An 18,546-nucleotide genomic window follows, 5' to 3' on the forward strand; every position below is an offset into this window, starting at 1 on the left:
TTCCTGATATTTTAAAATTAAATATTAAAAAGTATTGTTACACTGGCCCTATATTTATATGATATGTCAATATTCAATAGTTTATTCTGTAGTTTATGTTTCACTTGCTCTGGAATTTGGCGTCATAGTTCAGGTTTTATGTGCATTTTTTGAACGCTACTAAGCTGCTCCCAGTTTTAAAACAATACCTTGTTTCCACGATTACGCATCATAACAATTGTCTGAAAGTAAACAAATAAGACCAAAAAAATAATAATTCGCATCCAAAGAATGAAAAACCACAGGGAATAATTGTCTAAGTATGCAATATCTCAACAACAAAAACACGAGAAAAAAGCCAAGAAAAAAAAACCCCATAACACAACTACTCCGCCACTTTGTCACCATTATAACGCCACCAATTTATTCTGTTAAGACAAACGTCATTTTAAATTCACTTCAAGAATTTATTCGAGCTGATTCTCCATTATTTACAACTTTCTTAACCAACGGAACTAATCAAAACAAAATAATTTTCGACAGGAACCCCCTTTGTTGTTGTTGTTGCCACAATAACTTTGACGTCATATCCGGTTTAATCCTCCCCGCCGGTGTCAGTGCTGCTCTGCTGAAGTTCGCAGTTGAACTTGCTATGCCTGCTGCAGAGAAGCTTAGGGGAGCATACCGACGCCTTTAACTCTACGGGAATAGTGATAGAAAGTGACTCAGACTGCCGCAGCGGATATTAGCCGATGATGTTTTCCTTGTCAATGTCTGTCCAGCCACAGGTAAGAAACAAGAAGGCCGAGCTAGCTTTAGCATTGTTGTTGTTTTTGTTTCTGACCTACCCAGCTGGGCTTCGCCTGCTAGGTCAGACCCTGCTGTTTATCTCATGAAACCTTATTAGTTTGTGTGGACATTTAGGGACACTCAACAATTGTACATATGTTTTCCTATTCTACCTTGGTATACATTTAAACTGTTCCAGCCTTGCTTCACCACATTGAGTAATAGTAATACGCGGAATAGTTAGCGTGTTTCAGATATAGCTTTAACATAATTATGGGACAACAAATGGGGGTTTGATCACCGCTGTTTGAATCATCGCAGGTGACTCTACCTCTCAGTCACCTCATCAACATCCTTCACCCCCTGAAGAGCTCAGTGGGAAGCAGTAGCAGTGCCACCTGCAAGTCAAGAAAACAAAAGGAGCATGTCCCGGATGAAGATCTGCACCGTACAGAGGTATAATGCAACAACTCTGGGCGACGTCAAATTGTTCAGATATCATCTGATGTCAGTCTTTTTGTCCTTAAACCAAGTCGGATTCAGTCACAGTAAACAATCTGTGCTTTAAGATTATGCTTTCATTTGTTTCTGATCGTCTGGCTGGAGTTCTTGATTAACTTTTCGTGAGATGTTCTTGATTTGTTTTTTCCTCCTCAAGTCTAGAATTGTGTGTGTGTGTATATATATATATGTATATATATATATATATATATATATATATATATATATATATATATATATATATATATATATATATATATATATATATATATATATATAAAGATGCACAATATATTCACTAACAGTCACAGAGAATTGTTTGGATTCAACTTATGGTAGGTTATTTCAAGTCCTAATCGCTCACACTTTGGGTGTAAGGTGTTTTCAGTTCATCAAATTCCCTTGATTCCGACACCAGAGGAGTTGGTGACCAAGATGCTGAGACAAAGCGAATGGAATGGATTATAATCAAGCCTATTGCAATAAGAAATAAATCAATTAATCGCATGATAAATTAAAACAAGCTCGATAATTTCCATTTGTATAATATTTGATTTTATGCGTGTCTATCTCATTTTCTACCTAATAGTGGATGACAAATGTCTTCAGTCTTGCATTTTATGTAGAGATCTCAGTGTCCATTTTATGTGTTAAATGTCCATTAGAAATTAAAGTTCACGAATGTTTAAGAGAGCGAACTTGCATTTTTTTGTGGCATTATCGTCTCAAACCAACAATGTTATCATTTATCGCAATAACTTTTGGGACAAATTATCGGCAGGAAAAATTTATCATGACAAGGTTGATGATGCGAAAAGTAATTTTGTAATCTGTTTCTAATATTAAGACCTAATTTGAATTAGAAGACAAGTACAAGGTGTTGTTTCTTCTTTTACTTGTTTTAACATGTATGTATTGTAGTCTACACAAATATAAAAATACTGCGAATTTTGATTTGTTTTTCTAGTAACAGTAGGAGAGTGCTGCCGTCAATCAAAAGCTGCAACCCGTTAAGTTTAATTAATCTAAACGTGGGAAAATATTCAGGGTAGAGAAAAGTCTGTCAAACTCTAATAACCATTCTGAAATTCAGATTTAATTTTTTTATTTTTTGGAGTACTCCTTTAGATCAGATTGCGTTACAGAGCTCTGTACTCCTTGTTTTAACAAAAATCAAATGTTCTTGAACCTTAGCACACATTTCATGTCGTCTGCATGCGTGTTTTTCAGTACGCGCTGTCCGCCGGGAACCTACGGGAGCTCGGTTTGTCCGATCTTGGAAAGCAGCAGCTGGAGGAGTTGGTGAGCCAGGTGCTGCCACGCCTGAGCCCGCAGGAAGCGCCTCCTCCGGCCTGGGGACAGTCGTCATGGAGGACCTCCCACCTCTCCTCTCACTCCTTTTTCCACAATAAGCACGGTGAAAACGAACTGCTTTATTTAGAAAAAAATATTTAGTTTTTCATCGGTTGTCATGGCAGCCTGTTGGTGTTTTCATCTCGTTGTCTCACAGTTAACAGACGGCTGTTGTTGTCTGTTTTGCTCAGGCTTTTCGTTGGGCGCCTTGCCCCTGATGCCTCCTGGCTACTTAAACAAGCGCCTGTCTCCCCTTCAGACGGTCTGCACAGAGCTGAAACACTGGCCAGGTAGTTGCTGATTAGTTGCATTTATGAGCAGTTTAGTCGACTGTGATCACTGAGAGACTAATAAGTCCAAATTAATTACAAAGTTCTGCAATGTATTGCTGTGCGGCGTGATAAATTCAGCCGGTGTGTTCACGACTCTGTTGGTTTTCCAAGCGATGTTTCAGAGCCGAGGCTTCAAAACTTTAAGGACCAAAACCAGGCGAGTGCAGTCGGCCTTCGAACGGCCCGCCGACTCCGAGACGTTCGCACCATCGTTTATCAAGGTGGGTTCTGAAGGAAAACATGACAGTGAAATCTAAAAAATACAAGAATAAAGTTAAAATATTAGGAAAATAAAGTAGTAATTTGTAATATTGGTACTAGTTGCAAAGGTAGTAGTTATGAGAATTTCAACGCAAAAAATAAAAATGTAATTATCCAAGACTTTCTCTGAAATTTAAAGATGTTCTTCTGGTAAAATTGCATCTTTTGTCTGCTAATATTGTGACAATTTTCTTGTAATCAAACAAAACATACTCATACTTTTACTCAGTCTTGTATTTTTCATTTTTATTTTTTCTCTACAGGGTCTCCTGACGCGCGATAAGGGGCTGGACGCTGACAGCCTGGATGGTCTGCTGAGGAACAAGAACATACCTGATGGGCAGCAGGAGGCGTTCAAGAGGGGCTTCGCTGAGGGTTTCCTCAAAGCTCAGGCGCTGACGCAGCGCACCCAAGGCAAGTTTTAACTCCTGATCTGACCGAGAGAAGAACCGATAGCAGAACTAAAACGGTTCTGTTGTGACTGTTCAGACTCTCTGAGGAGAACTCGTCTGTTCCTGCTGGTCCTGCTTCTGGTCGGGCTCTACGGCATCTCCAAGACTCCGTTCATATCTGGTAAACGTCCGCCTCTCCTCTTTTCTCTCTTTTTTTATTTTCCCAGTTACAGAAAATTACTTTCATATTTTCGATTCGGATTTTTAGCTGCTTGATCGGCTTAAATCGGGTGTAAACGTTTTCCACGGAGCTCAGCTTCAGCTCAATGCACAACTGAGCCGCTCGCTGCTCTGACTAGATAACGTTCCTGTGCTGTATTGAACTTGGACAGTGCGCTTCCGAACAACAACAGGCCTGGACTCAGCCGTGGACCCGGTGCAGGTGAAAAACGTGACGTTCGAGCACGTGAAGGGCGTCGAGGAGGCCAAAAATGAGCTACAGGAGGTGGTGGAGTTCCTGAAGAACCCGCAGAAGTTCACGGCCCTCGGAGGAAAGCTTCCAAAGGGTGAGAGGTCACGGGTGAAAAAACGATGATGCTGTTTTGAGACCGTTTTCAAGTGAAATGCTTTAGGGCTGAAACAATTAATCATGTTTAATCACGATTAATCGATCGTTGAAATAATCATCAACCAATTTAGTGATTGAATAATTGTGTTTGGGAGTATGCAGACTCTAAAACAGATAGAATTTTCTCAAAGAACAACACAGTCAGAGCAGAAATGAAGCCAAAACTGAATAATAAGGTGAAAAACTTTCTTTAATATGTTCAACCCAGAACTCAGCTGGTTTAAATTATGTAAAATAAAATTATAAATCCATTTAAAAATAAATTCATTACTAGTCAGTAAATATAAACGTCTTTTTTTGATTTTTGTTTTTTTTTTGTTTAAAAAATGAAGGCATGATATGTTATTGCATTTTCGGAAGAAAAGATGTCCTCATTCACAAAAGTAACTGAATTATTCGCAAGTTTTAATGTATTTCATATACTGTGTTTAAACCCTCCCACCCCCCAAAAAACAAACAAGCTTAAGTAGTTAAGTGCAAAGTGTGTCAATTTTTTTATCCGATTAAAAGCCAAAATAATCGATTACTAAAATAATTGTTAGTTGCAGCCCTAATATATTTATGATGGCATAATAATGCAAGTTTGCCCTCTGAAATCTCCAAGTTGCAGTGTGAGGTTTTCTTCACAAAAATGAACATCCAAAATAAAAAACATAACAACCAATAACAATAAACAAAATGTAAATAAAAGCCAAAGACAATCAAACCTATGAATAAAATTATGATTTCTCCGTGAACAATGTTTCCCTCCAAAAAATATTAATCATTAGAATGGAAACTATGGAGCTCATTTTAATTTATTAGTGACAAGTTTAGTTGTGGCATCTTTTTTTTTGTTGTTTTATTTGAACTTTCTCTTGCGTCTGTTTTTATTTCAGGCGTTCTGCTCGTTGGTCCTCCAGGGACAGGAAAAACTCTGCTGGCCCGAGCCGTGGCCGGAGAGGCCGACGTGCCATTTTACTACGCCTCTGGTTCAGAGTTTGACGAAATGTTTGTTGGCGTTGGAGCGAGTCGCATCAGGAACCTTTTCAGTGGGTAGTTTTTCCTTCTTTGGGAGCCTAAAGAAGTTTACTCTCATCATGGACATGAATGTCATACTGGTTGTATCGGGCGTCTCCTTTTGAGGCTGGAATATTTAACGGTTAAAAGGGTTTCCTGCCATTAGCACATTTACCAGCATATACACTAGGTTGATTGACAGCACTAAGTCCCTCCCTTGGCTCTGATTGGTTGTTTTTGGTGTATTTCTTCAGATGGCAATAACAGCACAAGAAGGAAGTTGAGGAAATCTGTTTTTTCACAGGTTATCTGTATTATACTGTCACAACATGGTGACAGTTTTAACAAATATGTAAAAACATATTTTTTTTAATTAAAAGTTCCATACTAAAGCTTTAATTTTCAAAAAGGAAATTCAATGAAGCATTTTTGAATTTGAATTAAAATTTTCAATGTCCATAAGACATTTAACCCCATATTAGAAGTAGTGTACGCGCATGTCTACATTTGATTGTTTCTTTATTTTTGTCTTGAGCCTTTGTGGATTTCATGAAATACATTTTAGATTCAAAATTATATAGAAAAGTCTTATTTAGAAAAATCATTGCAGTTGTGTTTTGTATCATCATATCTCTATGAATCACATCCACGGTGATTATCAATCCCTTGAGCTTTGTTTACTTCAACGGGTAACATATTTAAAAAAAAAAAAAAAAACTGCGGCATTCATTTAGATGTAGCTGCTGTTTTCTCAGGGGAGGCTAAAGCTAACGCTCCGTGTGTGATCTTCATTGACGAACTGGACAGCGTGGGAGGGAAAAGGATCGAGTCTCCTATGCACCCTTACTCCAGACAGACCATCAACCAGCTGCTTGCTGAGATGGACGGGTAATCTCGGAAACATATTTTTAATTTGGCTCGTTGTTATTTTAAAAAATCTCCCATCTTCCAAGCTGAGCATTTGTTCAAGCCAATCAGAAAATGTCCCCAGAGACACTGACCAGCTCTTCTTCTAGGTTTAAGCCTAATGAAGGGGTGATCATCATCGGAGCAACTAACTTCCCAGAGGCTCTGGATAAGTATGTTTTATGTCGCTGGGTAATGCAGTACCCGCCGTTCAGGTTCTGCACAGCTGCGCGTTTACTCTGTTTCTGTGTTTGTGTTCGAAGCGCGCTGATCCGCCCGGGGCGTTTTGACATGCAGGTGACCGTACCCAAACCAGACGTGAAGGGACGGACGGAGATTCTCAACTGGTACCTGAAGAAGATCAAAGTAGATCGAGGTTAGATTCTGTTAGCATTACTTCATCCGAATCAAGTTATTTCACACTCTTGCTATTTCATGTTCACATTGAGATGAGGGGGGCAGAGTTTTCTCTGTGGGGGCTCGTCCGGTCAGAGTGCAGCACATCTGTATGAGGGGCAGCGAACCCGGGAATAAAACAGAAACTACCAGCAAAATATCAAAGAAGAAGAGAAGATATGCAGACTTTTTTCTGAATTGTTTCACATTTTTCTGCATTTATTGAACTGATTTTAAGTAAAATGCCTGGTAACAAAAGCATATCAGGCTTATTGAGAGAAGCTGCGTAAATAAATCAATCATTCAAAAGGTAAGCTGGTCAGAGCTGATGGGAAGATGAATTAAGACGACTCTGGACATAGAGTCAGAGCTAAAACTGATTAGTTTAGATCATTTAAAATGCTCAACACAATGTCTGGATTTAAATCCAGACATTGACACTCATAGTTGTTCTCATCTAGTCAAACTGGTGAAATAATCTAAAGCTTGTAAATGTGCAAAGCGATGGAAAGATGCCACAAACTCTCACAGGTGTAATTTTCTGAAAAATATTCACTCAGGAGGCCTGAACACTTTTGTAAAGCATTGTATGTCCACTTTCTGTACACCCAAGTATTTTGTGATACAGTAATATAGTATGATAAAGCATTTAAACAAAGCTGCTACTACCACATCCAAACTATTCCCCGACTACACGCCTGTTCTCTGTTCTGTCCGCAGCCATTGAGGCCAACGTCATCGCCCGGGGAACAGTCGGATTCTCTGGCGCCGATCTGGAAAATCTGGTGAACCAGGCCGCCTTGAAGGCAGCGGTCGATGGCAAAGACATGGTCACCATGAAGGAGCTGGAGTTCGCTAAAGACAAAATCCTCATGGGTGTGTAACGCCACGCCGGCGTAGTCGCAGACCGGAGTTCATTTACGGGCGTTCCAGCTCCTGGAAATGAACTCAAGCCAGAGTTTCCTCAAGGATGTTTTTAAACCGTGGTGGTGGGCTGGCAGGGCTGCCCAGGAGAGTTTATGGGGAGGGAGGATGGCACGATGCTGCTGATTAAATACCAGGATCAGGAAGCCATCAAAATGTACCTGGAACGTTACGCATGAAGGCCAAACTATGTTAACTTCATTATTGTTGTTCAAATGTAGCATGTGTAACCATTAGGATTGTTTTCAAAGGCTTCAACTAAAAATGCATTCAACTTAATCTTCCTTAGATAATGTTCTTTCGCCGGTTCTTTCCCTCTACTTCGGACTGTCGTCTAGTTTTACTTCACTCCTGATAGCAGCGCACAGTAGCCACCTTCACAGACAGACAGACAAAAATATTAACGTTCCATGATATTTAAATTCATTTCAAACTCTGATGGTGGTTAGTATAAGTGTGCATGCATATATCTATCTATGTAAGCATCTGTCTGTCCTAACATGTGAAAAACAAAAAAAAAGCTCAATTCTGAAAGGTGTGGAGGCGTTTATTTTGCTGTGGCAGAGCGCCGCCATCAGTTACATCTAGAGGAGACCCTGAACGTCCTCGTCTTCCTCGCTTTTTTTCTTCAAGGCCCTGAGAGAAGAAGTGCAGAAATAGACCAGAAGAACAAGCTCATCACGGCGTACCATGAGTCTGGTCACGCCATCGTAGCGTACTACACCAAAGACGCCATGCCGATCAACAAGGCCACCATCATGCCCAGAGGCCCGAGTCTGGGACACGTAGGGGAATCCAGATCTAGTTTCTTCTTTTGAACTATGATGGGGGTTTTTATTAGCGTGATGTAAACATTTGACGGCCTCTCCGTCCTCCAGGTGTCCATGCTCCCAGAGAACGACAGGTGGAGCGAGACTCGCTCTCAGCTTCTGGCACAGATGGACGTCAGTATGGGCGGCCGTGTGGCAGAGGAGATTATTTTTGGCCACGAAAACATCACAACAGGTAGGAAACAGCCCCTTTAGGAGGTGATAGGGAGAAGGAAGTATAGAACATTGTTTACTAGGACTGGGAGATAGATAGATTTATAAATTAATTCATTTTTATTTTGCTTTTTGACTATTAAATTTTTGGTAAATCTGGATTTTTTTCTTCCATCAATGAACTCTTTGAGTTTCCGTACTTCAGAACGATATCAGCACCCCCAGGGCGGCCATCTTGTTTGACCAGTGCGTTTTACAGTTTCTATTTATTTGGACTTTGAATTCAAGTCAACTTTGTGTTAATTAGGAGAGTAAAGTCATAATTATACAAGAACATAATCGTAATGTTAGGAGAATTAAACAGTAATGCTACGAGAACTTCAACATGAAAAATAAAAATTAATTATCCGAGTTATTTTCTCAGTAAAACAACTTTCTTGTAATTTTAAGACGTAACTCTCGTAAAATCACACCTTTATTCTGCTAATATTATTAACATAACTGAGCAAAAATTTTCATAAGCTCTCATCCAACTTGCAGAAGGAACGTTTGAACTAAAATTCACTTTTTGAAAATGTTTTCTGTCATTTGTAATTTAGTTTTTAGAAAAGAAAGCAAAGGGAGGAAATACATTGATTAAAGAGATTTAATTTTTATGCCATATCGCCCTAATGTTTAGCGTAGCTATGTTTCCATCTAATTGGCTTACGAATTTTGAGTAAATTTCTTTTAAATGTCATTTTTTTCTTTTCTTTTAAAGAAAAAAAAATTTAACTTAGGCGTTTCCTTCTGCTAGTTTGGAGCAAATCAACCAGGCTACACAAAGCGTAATTTCGTCAGATGTTGACGTTTTGTATTTCTGTAGCAAACAGGAAGCAGAGGTTGCAAACTAGCACGGAGTGCACATCTCAGAGAACCAGAGAGTTCTCCATGCCTCTGGTAAGGCACACAGCCTAGTGGATGGGAAAATTCATTGATCTCAGAACCCATCGAGCTAATCTGTTCCCATCTCCCCTTTCGCGCATTAACTCAAGACGGCGTCTAAACTTCTTCTCAAAATTGAGGAAGTTATGTCGAACTTTGCGGTTTCCAACAACCTTTTCTAATGCGACACTTCAAAATACGTTGACATAAACGAGGTGTTGTCGCTCCTCCTTTTTTAAGGCGCATCGAGCGACTTCGACAGCGCCACCAGGATCGCTAAGATGATGGTGACCAGATACGGGATGTGTGAGAAGGTAAGCCGAAAACTTTCAGCTGAAGGCAGAAAAACGTGGTGCTTGTTTGCGCTCTGACTCCGCTCCCTGTCTCTCAGTTGGGCGTGATGACCTACTCCGACCTGACAGCCCAAAGTCCGGAGACACAAGCTGCTGTGGAGCAAGAAGTCAGGGTTCTGCTGAAGGTCAACCTCGATCGTATCTACACATATGAACCTTCTCTGCTCCTGTAAGCCTTGTGTAACACCTGTTTTGTTTCTTTGTTTTGTTCAGGACTCCTACGAGCGTGCCAAATCCCTGCTGAAGTCTCACGCCAAGGAGCACAAGAACCTGGCCGACGCTCTGCTCATGTACGAGACGCTGGACGCCAAAGAGATTCAGCTGGTCCTGGAGGGCAAAACGCTGGAGACCAGATAGAACCAGCAGGAACACAGCCGGGGAACGAGCAGGGGGAGGGAACGGGCAAATTTTAAAGAGAATTAAATCAGAGGCATCCATCCGTAGTGTCTCCTTTTTAAAAAGTGCTCCACTTTATATCCTCATGACTTCATGGAACCTCCCAAACAGTTCGCACTGATTCTTAAGGCGTCGGCGGCAGCGTCGTGCGTTCTGATGCCAGCAGATCTTTTTCCTGTCCTTTTTGAGCCTCATGGTACCGATGTGTGGAGCGCCTTTAGATGGATAAATCTTTTATGGCAGGGTCATAATCTCACATTGAAATTTGTAGGGGAAGAAATATCAACTTCAATTTATTTGTATTTATTATGTGGGAGAAAAATAATCAATATTAAATCATCAATGACATATTGGAGAGAGATCTTGGTACAGACTGTTTAGATCCTGGAGTGTCAGGGAGCCTTTTACAGCCCTATGAATTATTATTATTAAAGTTATATATATATAATTTTTTTTTTTTTTTGCTTAAGCAAGGAGAGGCGGTTGATGTTTCTGTAGTTTAGATGTTTATTTGTATTATTTTAAGGGTAACATTTTTGCTGATGAAAGAGTTCTCAAAAACAGACGCAAATTATTGTCTATTAAGCGCAATTACTTTTATTATTATTATTATTATTATTATTATTATTCCATAATAAATTAGATAAACATCAAGTCACGTAAACAGGGTAGAAACCAACCGGCCCAAAAAAAACCCCCCAGAAATTATGCTCCTTTTTTTTTTTTTTTTTTTTAATTTGTATCTTTTTAGATAGATGATGATTTTGTTTGGGGAATTTTTCCTTTTCTCGCTTAAATAAATAGAACTCAAGGCAGGATTTTTATTATTATTATTATTTTCAGCGTGAGGTTATGCTGCTACTATAAAAGAGGAATCCAGTTTATTCGTTTATCCACGTCCGTCCTCACCTGTAATGATTCATGAATGTAACTAAAAGTGGATGAACCTTCATTTTTCCTAGAAGATGTCGTGGCGTTAATGCACCGGGAGGTGTCTCACACCAAGATTTTACTATGATGGTAAAAATGATCAACTAATAACACAAAAACACATTTCCATCTTAGTGTTTGAAGAGGCGCGTCATAAATATCCCCACTTCCTTCCTTGCTTCTTTCCTTCCTTCCTTCCTTCCTTCCTTCCTTCCTTTGCCCTCCACAGGAATATGCTCCTCCATCGTAAAGACTGCCTTTTGGGTGATTGCGTAACGAGCTATTTTATTTTTTTTTTTACGTCAGTGCATTACTGTCTGTGCACTTTATTTTCTCATGTTAAAGTCAAAACCATCCTTATTTATTTCGTTTTTGGCTTTTGGAAAGCCTCCGAGTGAAACACTTAGTCTCCTTGTAATTACAGACGTGAAGTGAAGATGAACCAAAAGGCCCATTTTGCGTCTCTCTTCTTCTCTGCGTTCAAATCTCCTGCCTACATTTCATTTTTTCTCTTTGTAAGCTAAGATTTCTTCAGTCGGAGAAGTGACTCTTCACCAGTGAAGAAATGTGTCAGGCTGGCTAAAGCTGAACCAGGAAGCAAACATCCTAGACTCTGGAAATGTTTGGACATTTTTAATTTATCGTGGCATACACGAAGTCTAGAGCAGTCCATTATTTAAATCTATACCATAATCAACAGAGTTAGCAATATTTTCTTGACGTTGGCTTCAGTTTTACACGTTCTCTTGTTTCTTGACCTCTTAGCTTTGGTTGGCATGTACATATGACTCGGTGGGAAACCTGTATATAAATGTATAGGAATGCTTTTATGCTGTGTACTCTCTGGAAGGCTCCCCACTGTAGATCGCTTTCATAGTGTGATAAAGATTGATTATGTGCAGCAGAAATAAACAAACTCCAAATAAAATCTTAAAAATAAAAAAATGGAAAGTGGCCGATTTCTTCTTCTAAAACCATAGCAAATTTTTTTCGGTTCAGTGAAAAAAATCTTTACGTTTGCTGTTTTATGACCAGAACAAAAATGATTAAAAAACCAATTACAATAATCAATTACAATAATCTGGATTGTCTTTCTCTGATAAGCTTTCTTTTTTCTTTCTCTTTTTTTTTTTTATTGGATGCATACGTTTCAAAAAGTTTCACTTTTACCTCATTTAGTCCAGAGATTATTTTCCAATAACGTTTATGGTATCGTCCATAAATGTGAGATGCCTTTGGAAGCATTTTTTTGGTCAATGGAGGTTTTGACTTTGCATCCCCAATAATTCATTTAGAAATGTCACTGTTCTAAAATAAACATTTAATTTGCAAACTAGATGTTTAGTTAGTAAGCTAAATATCTAGCCAAAGCCAACAAGCCAAACATCTAGCTCCACACTTAATATTTGGTTAGCAAGCTCAATATTTAGTATGGAGAAGAATAAACTTGCTCATTGCTATCAATTTCAGACCGTGTAACTTTACTTCGGCACTCTGTACTTTCTGATCTGCGTGTATTTGAGCCTGTTGACTTTCATGACTGATTTTGACCCCTGACCTAACCAGAATAATTTTGAACGAGTTAATTATAATAGAACAAAAATAATTAGTTGGATTCATGAAACAAAATAAAGAGTGAGATCGTTTTAAATATTATTTGCCAATGCAGAAACAAAGAGACTGTCGGTATTAAACAGGTGAATTATTTTTTGTATTAAAACTGAGTCCTCGTGAACGTCAACGACGTCGCGCGCGTCACAGCAGATTAGGCGGAAGTCGCGCGGCCAGCAGGCAGCTGTCATCGTAGCCGATAGCCGCCTGCTGCTGCAAACAACAAGTTCAGCATTTGTCGCTCAAAGCGTCTGCACCTGGAGGTCCGCTTATAGCCAACCTGGGTAACATGGACGAGGACGTGCTGACCACCCTGAAGCTGCTGATAATTGGAGAAAGCGGAGTGGGGAAGTCCAGGTTTGTGTCTATGCTAGCAGCTGCTAGCCTCTTGTTGATGTTGACATTATCCTCGTCGTTACGTAAGTTTATTCTTCTCTGCTCAACAGCTGCTGCTTAGTGCTAATGTCATTGTTTTATGTTTACTACTTGTTTAACACAAAGTGAAAGTTGCTATAAAAAAACCGTAGTACTTATTGACTTTGTTACGTAAACATTTCACAAGCAGCTGGGAAAGTTTTGTTTTGTTTTCGCTCTGAAGGAATGGTGCTGCACATTCGGTACCAAAAATGTATTGTTGTTTTGTTGTTGTCGTTTTATTATGTTCCTGGCAGAAAGCTAGCTTTATGAGTTCAACCCCACAATATCCTGCTGAATGTTCATTTCCAATGTGTCCTTGTTTCCCCTTACAGCCTCCTCCTGAGGTTCACAGAAGACACTTTTGACCCAGAGCAGTCGGCCACAATAGGTTCTATTACAGTCATAAATACACTCTTAAATGCCGATGTAGAATACAGAAACTGTTTCATGTCGGAAATATTTCTCTTATATCCAGTTTCTCGTTTGTTTGTCGTGTTTCTTAAGGTGTGGACTTCAAAGTAAAGACCCTAGCAATTGAAGGAAACAAAGCAAAGCTAGCCATTTGGGTGAGTCTTCCTGACCTCCATCCTCACCCACATTCACAAACGCTGCAATACAGTTAGGAAACAAACATTGTGAAGTTGAACGTTTCCTCCACACGGTGGCGACATTGCTCAGCAGTAAATACTATTGTGGAACAACAGCTGTTGTTGAGCTGAAGCTCTGCGGCCTGGGGTCACAGTAAGAGTCGAAGCGCCTTTTAACAACGAAATTAGAAACTAATCCTTATTCAGAAGGTGAAATGTTTGCTGGTTGTTTTTTTTCCCACAACAGGCCAAAATGTCCCAAGGACTACAAAGGGATCCCTTTGTGGACTTATAAACACTGTTAAAGCAATGATCAGTTTATTAAAGGGTCATTTCTGAGACTTCTAGCAGTAAATGGGGACGTTGTCATTGAGATTAGCAGTGCATTGTACTAAGTGGTGGAAAGTGTCACTCTGAAGTCTGGTGTGTTTTCTTTTTAAGGACACTGCTGGACAGGAGAGGTTTCGCACGCTGACACCCAGCTACTACCGCGGTGCGCAGGGAGTCATACTCGGTAAACAGCTGATACTTTTCAAGTCAAACTACCCTTACCTTTTCGCTTTCTTTTTTTTACCCCCTCCATCCACTGCACTTGTACTTGTTTACCTCGTGTTTTGGTTTTAATATTTTGCTTTGACTTTGCACACACCGCCTTCCGTTAAATCTTAAGACTCCTTGAACCTTTCCAATCCAAAAATCCATTTATGCCCCCAGTACAGCTAAATAAAATTCATCTAATTACATGATCTTTTGAACAAGGAAATTATTTTATTTTTAAGTTATGTACTATAGAAAGCTTTTTTTTTTTTTTTTAAAGAACCATTTCTAGTTTTAGGTTTTATAATAGAGAAATTTCTTCCAGATTTACCTGGAAGAAAATAGATTTTTTTTTTCCTAATCAATTTTGGGGAAAATTTTCATTATTTTACAGTGTAACGCTTCTTTAAACTTCTCCACGACTTTCTCCCTGACTTGTCTGCTGTGCGCCTCTGCCGTCTTGATGCTGTTTATTCACTAATGTTCCCTAATAACAAACCTCTGAGGCCTTAACAGGACGGCTGGATTTATACTAAAATAAAAACGCATAGAAAACCTGTGGTTATGCTTTTGGTTTAGCTCATAAAATTCTGATTTTATATATTTTGAAATGTACAATACAACAGAACCGAACCTGAAGAAAATTGCCCAAACGTCAGATAAAAGGTTTTTAAGTTGCACTAGTGAAGTTAGATCTCAACCATTTTTTCACCAGCATAAGTCAACACAACTACAGACGCAGCGATGCGAAAATTTGGACCGATATTTTCAGAAAAAAACACCACACCGCTTAGTCTGCCTATCTGCTTCAGTTCAAATCCAATCAACAACAGTGTTGGAGCTGACGTATCAATGACTAATCACAACGCGCTGTGTTTTCGTGTGTTTTTGTCAGTATATGACGTCACACGGCGCGACTCTTTCACGAAGCTTGAAAACTGGTTGAACGAACTGGAAACTTACTCGACGCGCAACGACATTGTCAAAATGCTGGTCGGCAACAAAATCGATAAGGTGAGTCACTTCCTGGAGTTCTGACATGTACAACATGTGACTGATCCTAATGCTAAAAACAGACATTTTAAGTTTTAATTTGACTGTTTTCATAAATGCAGGACGACTTACATTATTGTTCTTTGGTCAAAACAAAAAAATAAATGAGCAGTGAAATATCTGTTTTATGCATTTTGTGCTGCTCTGCTGCTGCCGGTCTGGATTTTGCTGTGCGTGTGCGGCATGGAGTAGTTCTTTTATGGTTCTTAAACATCTGATGTGGTTTCAGGATGACCGTGAAGTGGACAGAAATGAAGGGCTGAAATTTGCCAGGAAACACTCGATGCTTTTTATTGGTAAGCACTGGCGTAAGTGTGGAATCAGATGTTGTCGGTCATGTTCGTTTACAGCAAGAAAGCCGTAAAGTCCCAGCCGGCGCCTATAAAACTCTTCAAATTGTATTTAAAAGTTACAGCTGTCATTAAATGTCACAGAGGAAGTCATGCACACAGCTCAGATTAGCTGGGCTGGTTTTACAGCGCTTTGCTCACAACAAGAAATCGAGGGATGCAGACAACTAAGAAAAAAAAATGGCGTTATTATTGAAACTTAAATGCTTTGAGACCAAATCCTTGTCAGCGTCTGGTCCTGACTTCCACCTTTTCATCAATGTATCTAGAATTTGTTTTAGAAAAACTGAATGAAGAAGTTTAAAGGCAAAATTACAAGATGTGATGGATTTAATCTGCTCTTTATTCTAATTGCTATTTCCTATCTAGAGATGCACTATTTAAAAGGTTCCCTGGACATTTATGACTTGTTGATCCAGATTTTTTTTGAAGAAGAATTGAAATTGAAAAGTGAAATATCTAAACAATAATATCTTCATATTAAAATAAAAGGAATGATTTCTCAAAAACAGTCCTGAAGTTACAGAACTGGCACAAATTCAGAAAAATCCTTCCAGTTATTGTATTGAAATAGAAATGGGCCGATTTCTCCTGGCTGATACCGATTTCTTAGTCTTGATGTGAAGAATTTGATATGAACTAGGGATGCACAATATATTGGCATCAACGTCAGTATCGGTAATTTTTTACATATCGGGATTGGTCCGATGAGCAAAACTGAGCCAATTAACGACAAATGTTTATTTCCATCTTGTTGCCGTTTGTGTTCGAACACTGCAGTTTTGCACAGTGATGCAGCAAAAGATTATGGGGTTTTTAATTGAAACAGAAAGGCTTTCACACCAATCACATGAAGTGTGATTTGTGTCACTAAACTGCACACAGTAACTGCATTTAATCATTTGTTTTCAAATTTCTGAATACTCTTTGAACAAACAATGGAGGAAATAATAAAGAACAGTTCGTTTTTTTTAAACAACATTAATTGGAATTTATCGCAACAACAATAAATCAAAGTTCTTGTCACAAGAAATGTATCGCGATAAACGATACAATAAAGGCTCACCGAGAAGCAGCGTTACAGTTTTTACATTTTTAGACCCGCAGTGACATTTGTGTCATTGTTGTTTTTTGTTTGTCTTCTGAAGCACTTTTACCTCCCTGATCACATTAATCCCGTCTGTGTTCAGAGGCCAGTGCTAAGACCAAAGATGGCGTCCAGTGTGCCTTTGAGGAGCTAGTGGAGAAGATCCTCCAGACTCCGGGACTCTGGGAGAGCGACAACCAGGGTCAGAAGGTCCAGCTGGGGCAGCAGGAACAGGACAGGGGACGGGCGTGTGGCGGATACTGCTCCATACCCTGAAACCGACAGAAACGGCGACCTGACGGGGAAACGATATGGACCAGAGAAATGGAACTAAAGAGGGGCGGAAGAAGAAAAGGAAGTTAATTGTTGGGAGCTCCGTCATCTAAGCGAACACTGCAGTTTTGCACAATTACTGTTCAAACATCGTCACTTATTTGACTCTTATCATGTTTCGTTAGCGAGCGCATCAATCAGAGGTGGAATGGTGTTTTCAGATAAAACGAGACGTGCCCAGGGCGTCGCAGCAGCACTCGTCTGGGGCGGATCTCCATCATTGGCAACAGTTCGGTTCGGCATTACTTTATCATTATCGTGCCTGTAACATCATCAGATTTTAGGTGGAGCTTCAGGTTTTATTCTGAATATTTAATCCTAAACAATAAAAAAAACTTAAATATCCTAGTTTATGTCCGATTCCCTTCAGATTCCCGACTTTATTATTACACCTCAGCACTGTGAATTATCCCAAATGATTCATCAAACAGTGGAGCCCAGTTACTGACAGTTTTTTTTTTTTTGCCTCCGTCTTTACACTCCTGTCTCCCCATCGTTACTTTTTCCTACAAAATATTCCCACTTATTGTTGTCCAGCTTAATTCCATCTCTAGTGAGTTTTCGTTTTGCAGTGCTTCCTTTGCAATTATCATTTAACCATATAATGAGAACATTCCCAAGCACTTTTCCCCTCCCATTATGTTTTTGAATTCCAGCTTTAATTAATACTTTATTATTCCTAGTTACTGTTGCCTGGGAGAAGGAATGAATTTAATCTTTTTTTTTTTTTTTTTTTTTACTGATGCTTGGTTGTGCTTTTCAGTCATGTACTGTCACACGTTGACCTGAGACCTGCCTTAACACTAAGAGAGCTGCAGTCGAGTAGCATTTGATTTGTTTTGAACTTAAATAAATAGAAACCTGAAGATGGGATCTCTCGGCTCCAATAATTGTTTGTTTGCTGTTTGATAACTGGCGTAGTTATTTTGTTGACTGGATGTGAGAAAGAAATATTTCTTAGAAAAAAAATTATTCACCCCAACGCCCTCCCCCCCAAAAGAAATCTGCAGAGCAAAACTAGCACACATTGAAAATCCAAGATAGATGATTAAAAAAATAATAATAATTCAGAAATACTTGTAGCAGTGGAGAAGTAACATGTTTTCAATGTTTCCAATGCAGTCTGGAAAAGTATGGAAGTATTTTCCAAGTTGGGATAGGAATGGATAAAACTGAGTTTGGAAAAATGTATCTCCAGACTATTTTCCTTATCCCACTGTCTAAAAGTGATATCTGTCCATTAATCCAGACATTCATTACTTTATCTGAAAATTATTTGCCGGAAAGACTTTAAACCATGCATCTGTTTATTGATCTTTCCGTCTATTTGTCAGTTTTTCAATAATACAATAATGTGCCAGTCTGCTAATATCCTTGTTTATCCCAACTTAAAGCGAAGATCTGTCCATAAATCAATCAGTCCAACTTTCTGAACATCACTTTGTCTGTCCATCGTACATTAATCTATCAGCCCATCCATAAATCATCTGGTTTTTGCAAGTTCCAAATAGTAGTCAAAGTCCAA

General features: G+C 39.2%; 2 protein-coding genes across 3 annotated transcripts; both read left to right on the plus strand.

The window, feature by feature from the left end:
• The first annotated feature begins 555 nt into the window (after window positions 1-555).
• Window positions 556-11,991, plus strand: LOC106908053 (ATP-dependent zinc metalloprotease YME1L1-like). 2 transcript variants are annotated; one of them, XM_014974009.2, is made up of 18 exons: window positions 556-767; window positions 1,090-1,224; window positions 2,500-2,686; window positions 2,814-2,912; window positions 3,066-3,175; window positions 3,479-3,629; window positions 3,705-3,788; window positions 4,000-4,173; window positions 5,114-5,266; window positions 5,990-6,122; window positions 6,251-6,313; window positions 6,404-6,516; window positions 7,257-7,412; window positions 8,094-8,245; window positions 8,339-8,465; window positions 9,608-9,681; window positions 9,759-9,845; window positions 9,934-11,991. In XM_014974009.2, the coding sequence occupies exons 1-18, from the start codon at window positions 732-734 to the stop codon at window positions 10,075-10,077; spliced, it is 2,178 nt and encodes a 725-aa protein (XP_014829495.2). In that variant the 5' UTR covers window positions 556-731; the 3' UTR covers window positions 10,078-11,991. The 2 variants fall into 2 exon arrangements, with proteins under 2 accessions (XP_014829495.2, XP_014829496.2); XM_014974010.2 differs by having other exon boundaries at window positions 4,021-4,173.
• Window positions 11,992-12,796: 805 nt separating this feature from the next.
• Window positions 12,797-17,894, plus strand: LOC106908055 (ras-related protein Rab-18-B). The gene is made up of 7 exons (XM_014974013.2): window positions 12,797-13,014; window positions 13,407-13,462; window positions 13,579-13,640; window positions 14,103-14,175; window positions 15,094-15,212; window positions 15,481-15,547; window positions 16,792-17,894. The coding sequence occupies exons 1-7, from the start codon at window positions 12,947-12,949 to the stop codon at window positions 16,962-16,964; spliced, it is 618 nt and encodes a 205-aa protein (XP_014829499.1). The 5' UTR covers window positions 12,797-12,946; the 3' UTR covers window positions 16,965-17,894.
• Window positions 17,895-18,546: the final 652 nt, after the last annotated feature.

The sequence above is a fragment of the Poecilia mexicana genome, unplaced genomic scaffold (genome assembly GCF_051168715.1).
Source record: "Poecilia mexicana isolate PSO_F unplaced genomic scaffold, ASM5116871v1 scaffold_17, whole genome shotgun sequence".
NCBI classification, from domain to species: Eukaryota; Metazoa; Chordata; class Actinopteri; order Cyprinodontiformes; family Poeciliidae; genus Poecilia; species Poecilia mexicana.

What these genes read in the sequence shown, in the direction of transcription:
- LOC106908053 (XM_014974009.2), top strand. Translation starts at nt 732, where the DNA reads ATGATGTTTTCCTTGTCAATGTCTGTCCAGCCACAG. An exon ending in GCTGACGCAGCGCACCCAAG is followed by an intron (nt 3,630 to 3,704) that starts GCAAGTTTTAAC and finishes GTGACTGTTCAG; the next exon opens with ACTCTCTGAGGAGAACTCGT. An exon ending in CTGCTTGCTGAGATGGACGG is followed by an intron (nt 6,123 to 6,250) that starts GTAATCTCGGAA and finishes CTCTTCTTCTAG; the next exon opens with GTTTAAGCCTAATGAAGGGG.
- LOC106908055 (XM_014974013.2), top strand. Translation starts at nt 12,947, where the DNA reads ATGGACGAGGACGTGCTGACCACCCTGAAGCTGCTGATAATTGGAGAA. An exon ending in TGCGCAGGGAGTCATACTCG is followed by an intron (nt 14,176 to 15,093) that starts GTAAACAGCTGA and finishes TGTTTTTGTCAG; the next exon opens with TATATGACGTCACACGGCGC. An exon ending in ACACTCGATGCTTTTTATTG is followed by an intron (nt 15,548 to 16,791) that starts GTAAGCACTGGC and finishes GTCTGTGTTCAG; the next exon opens with AGGCCAGTGCTAAGACCAAA.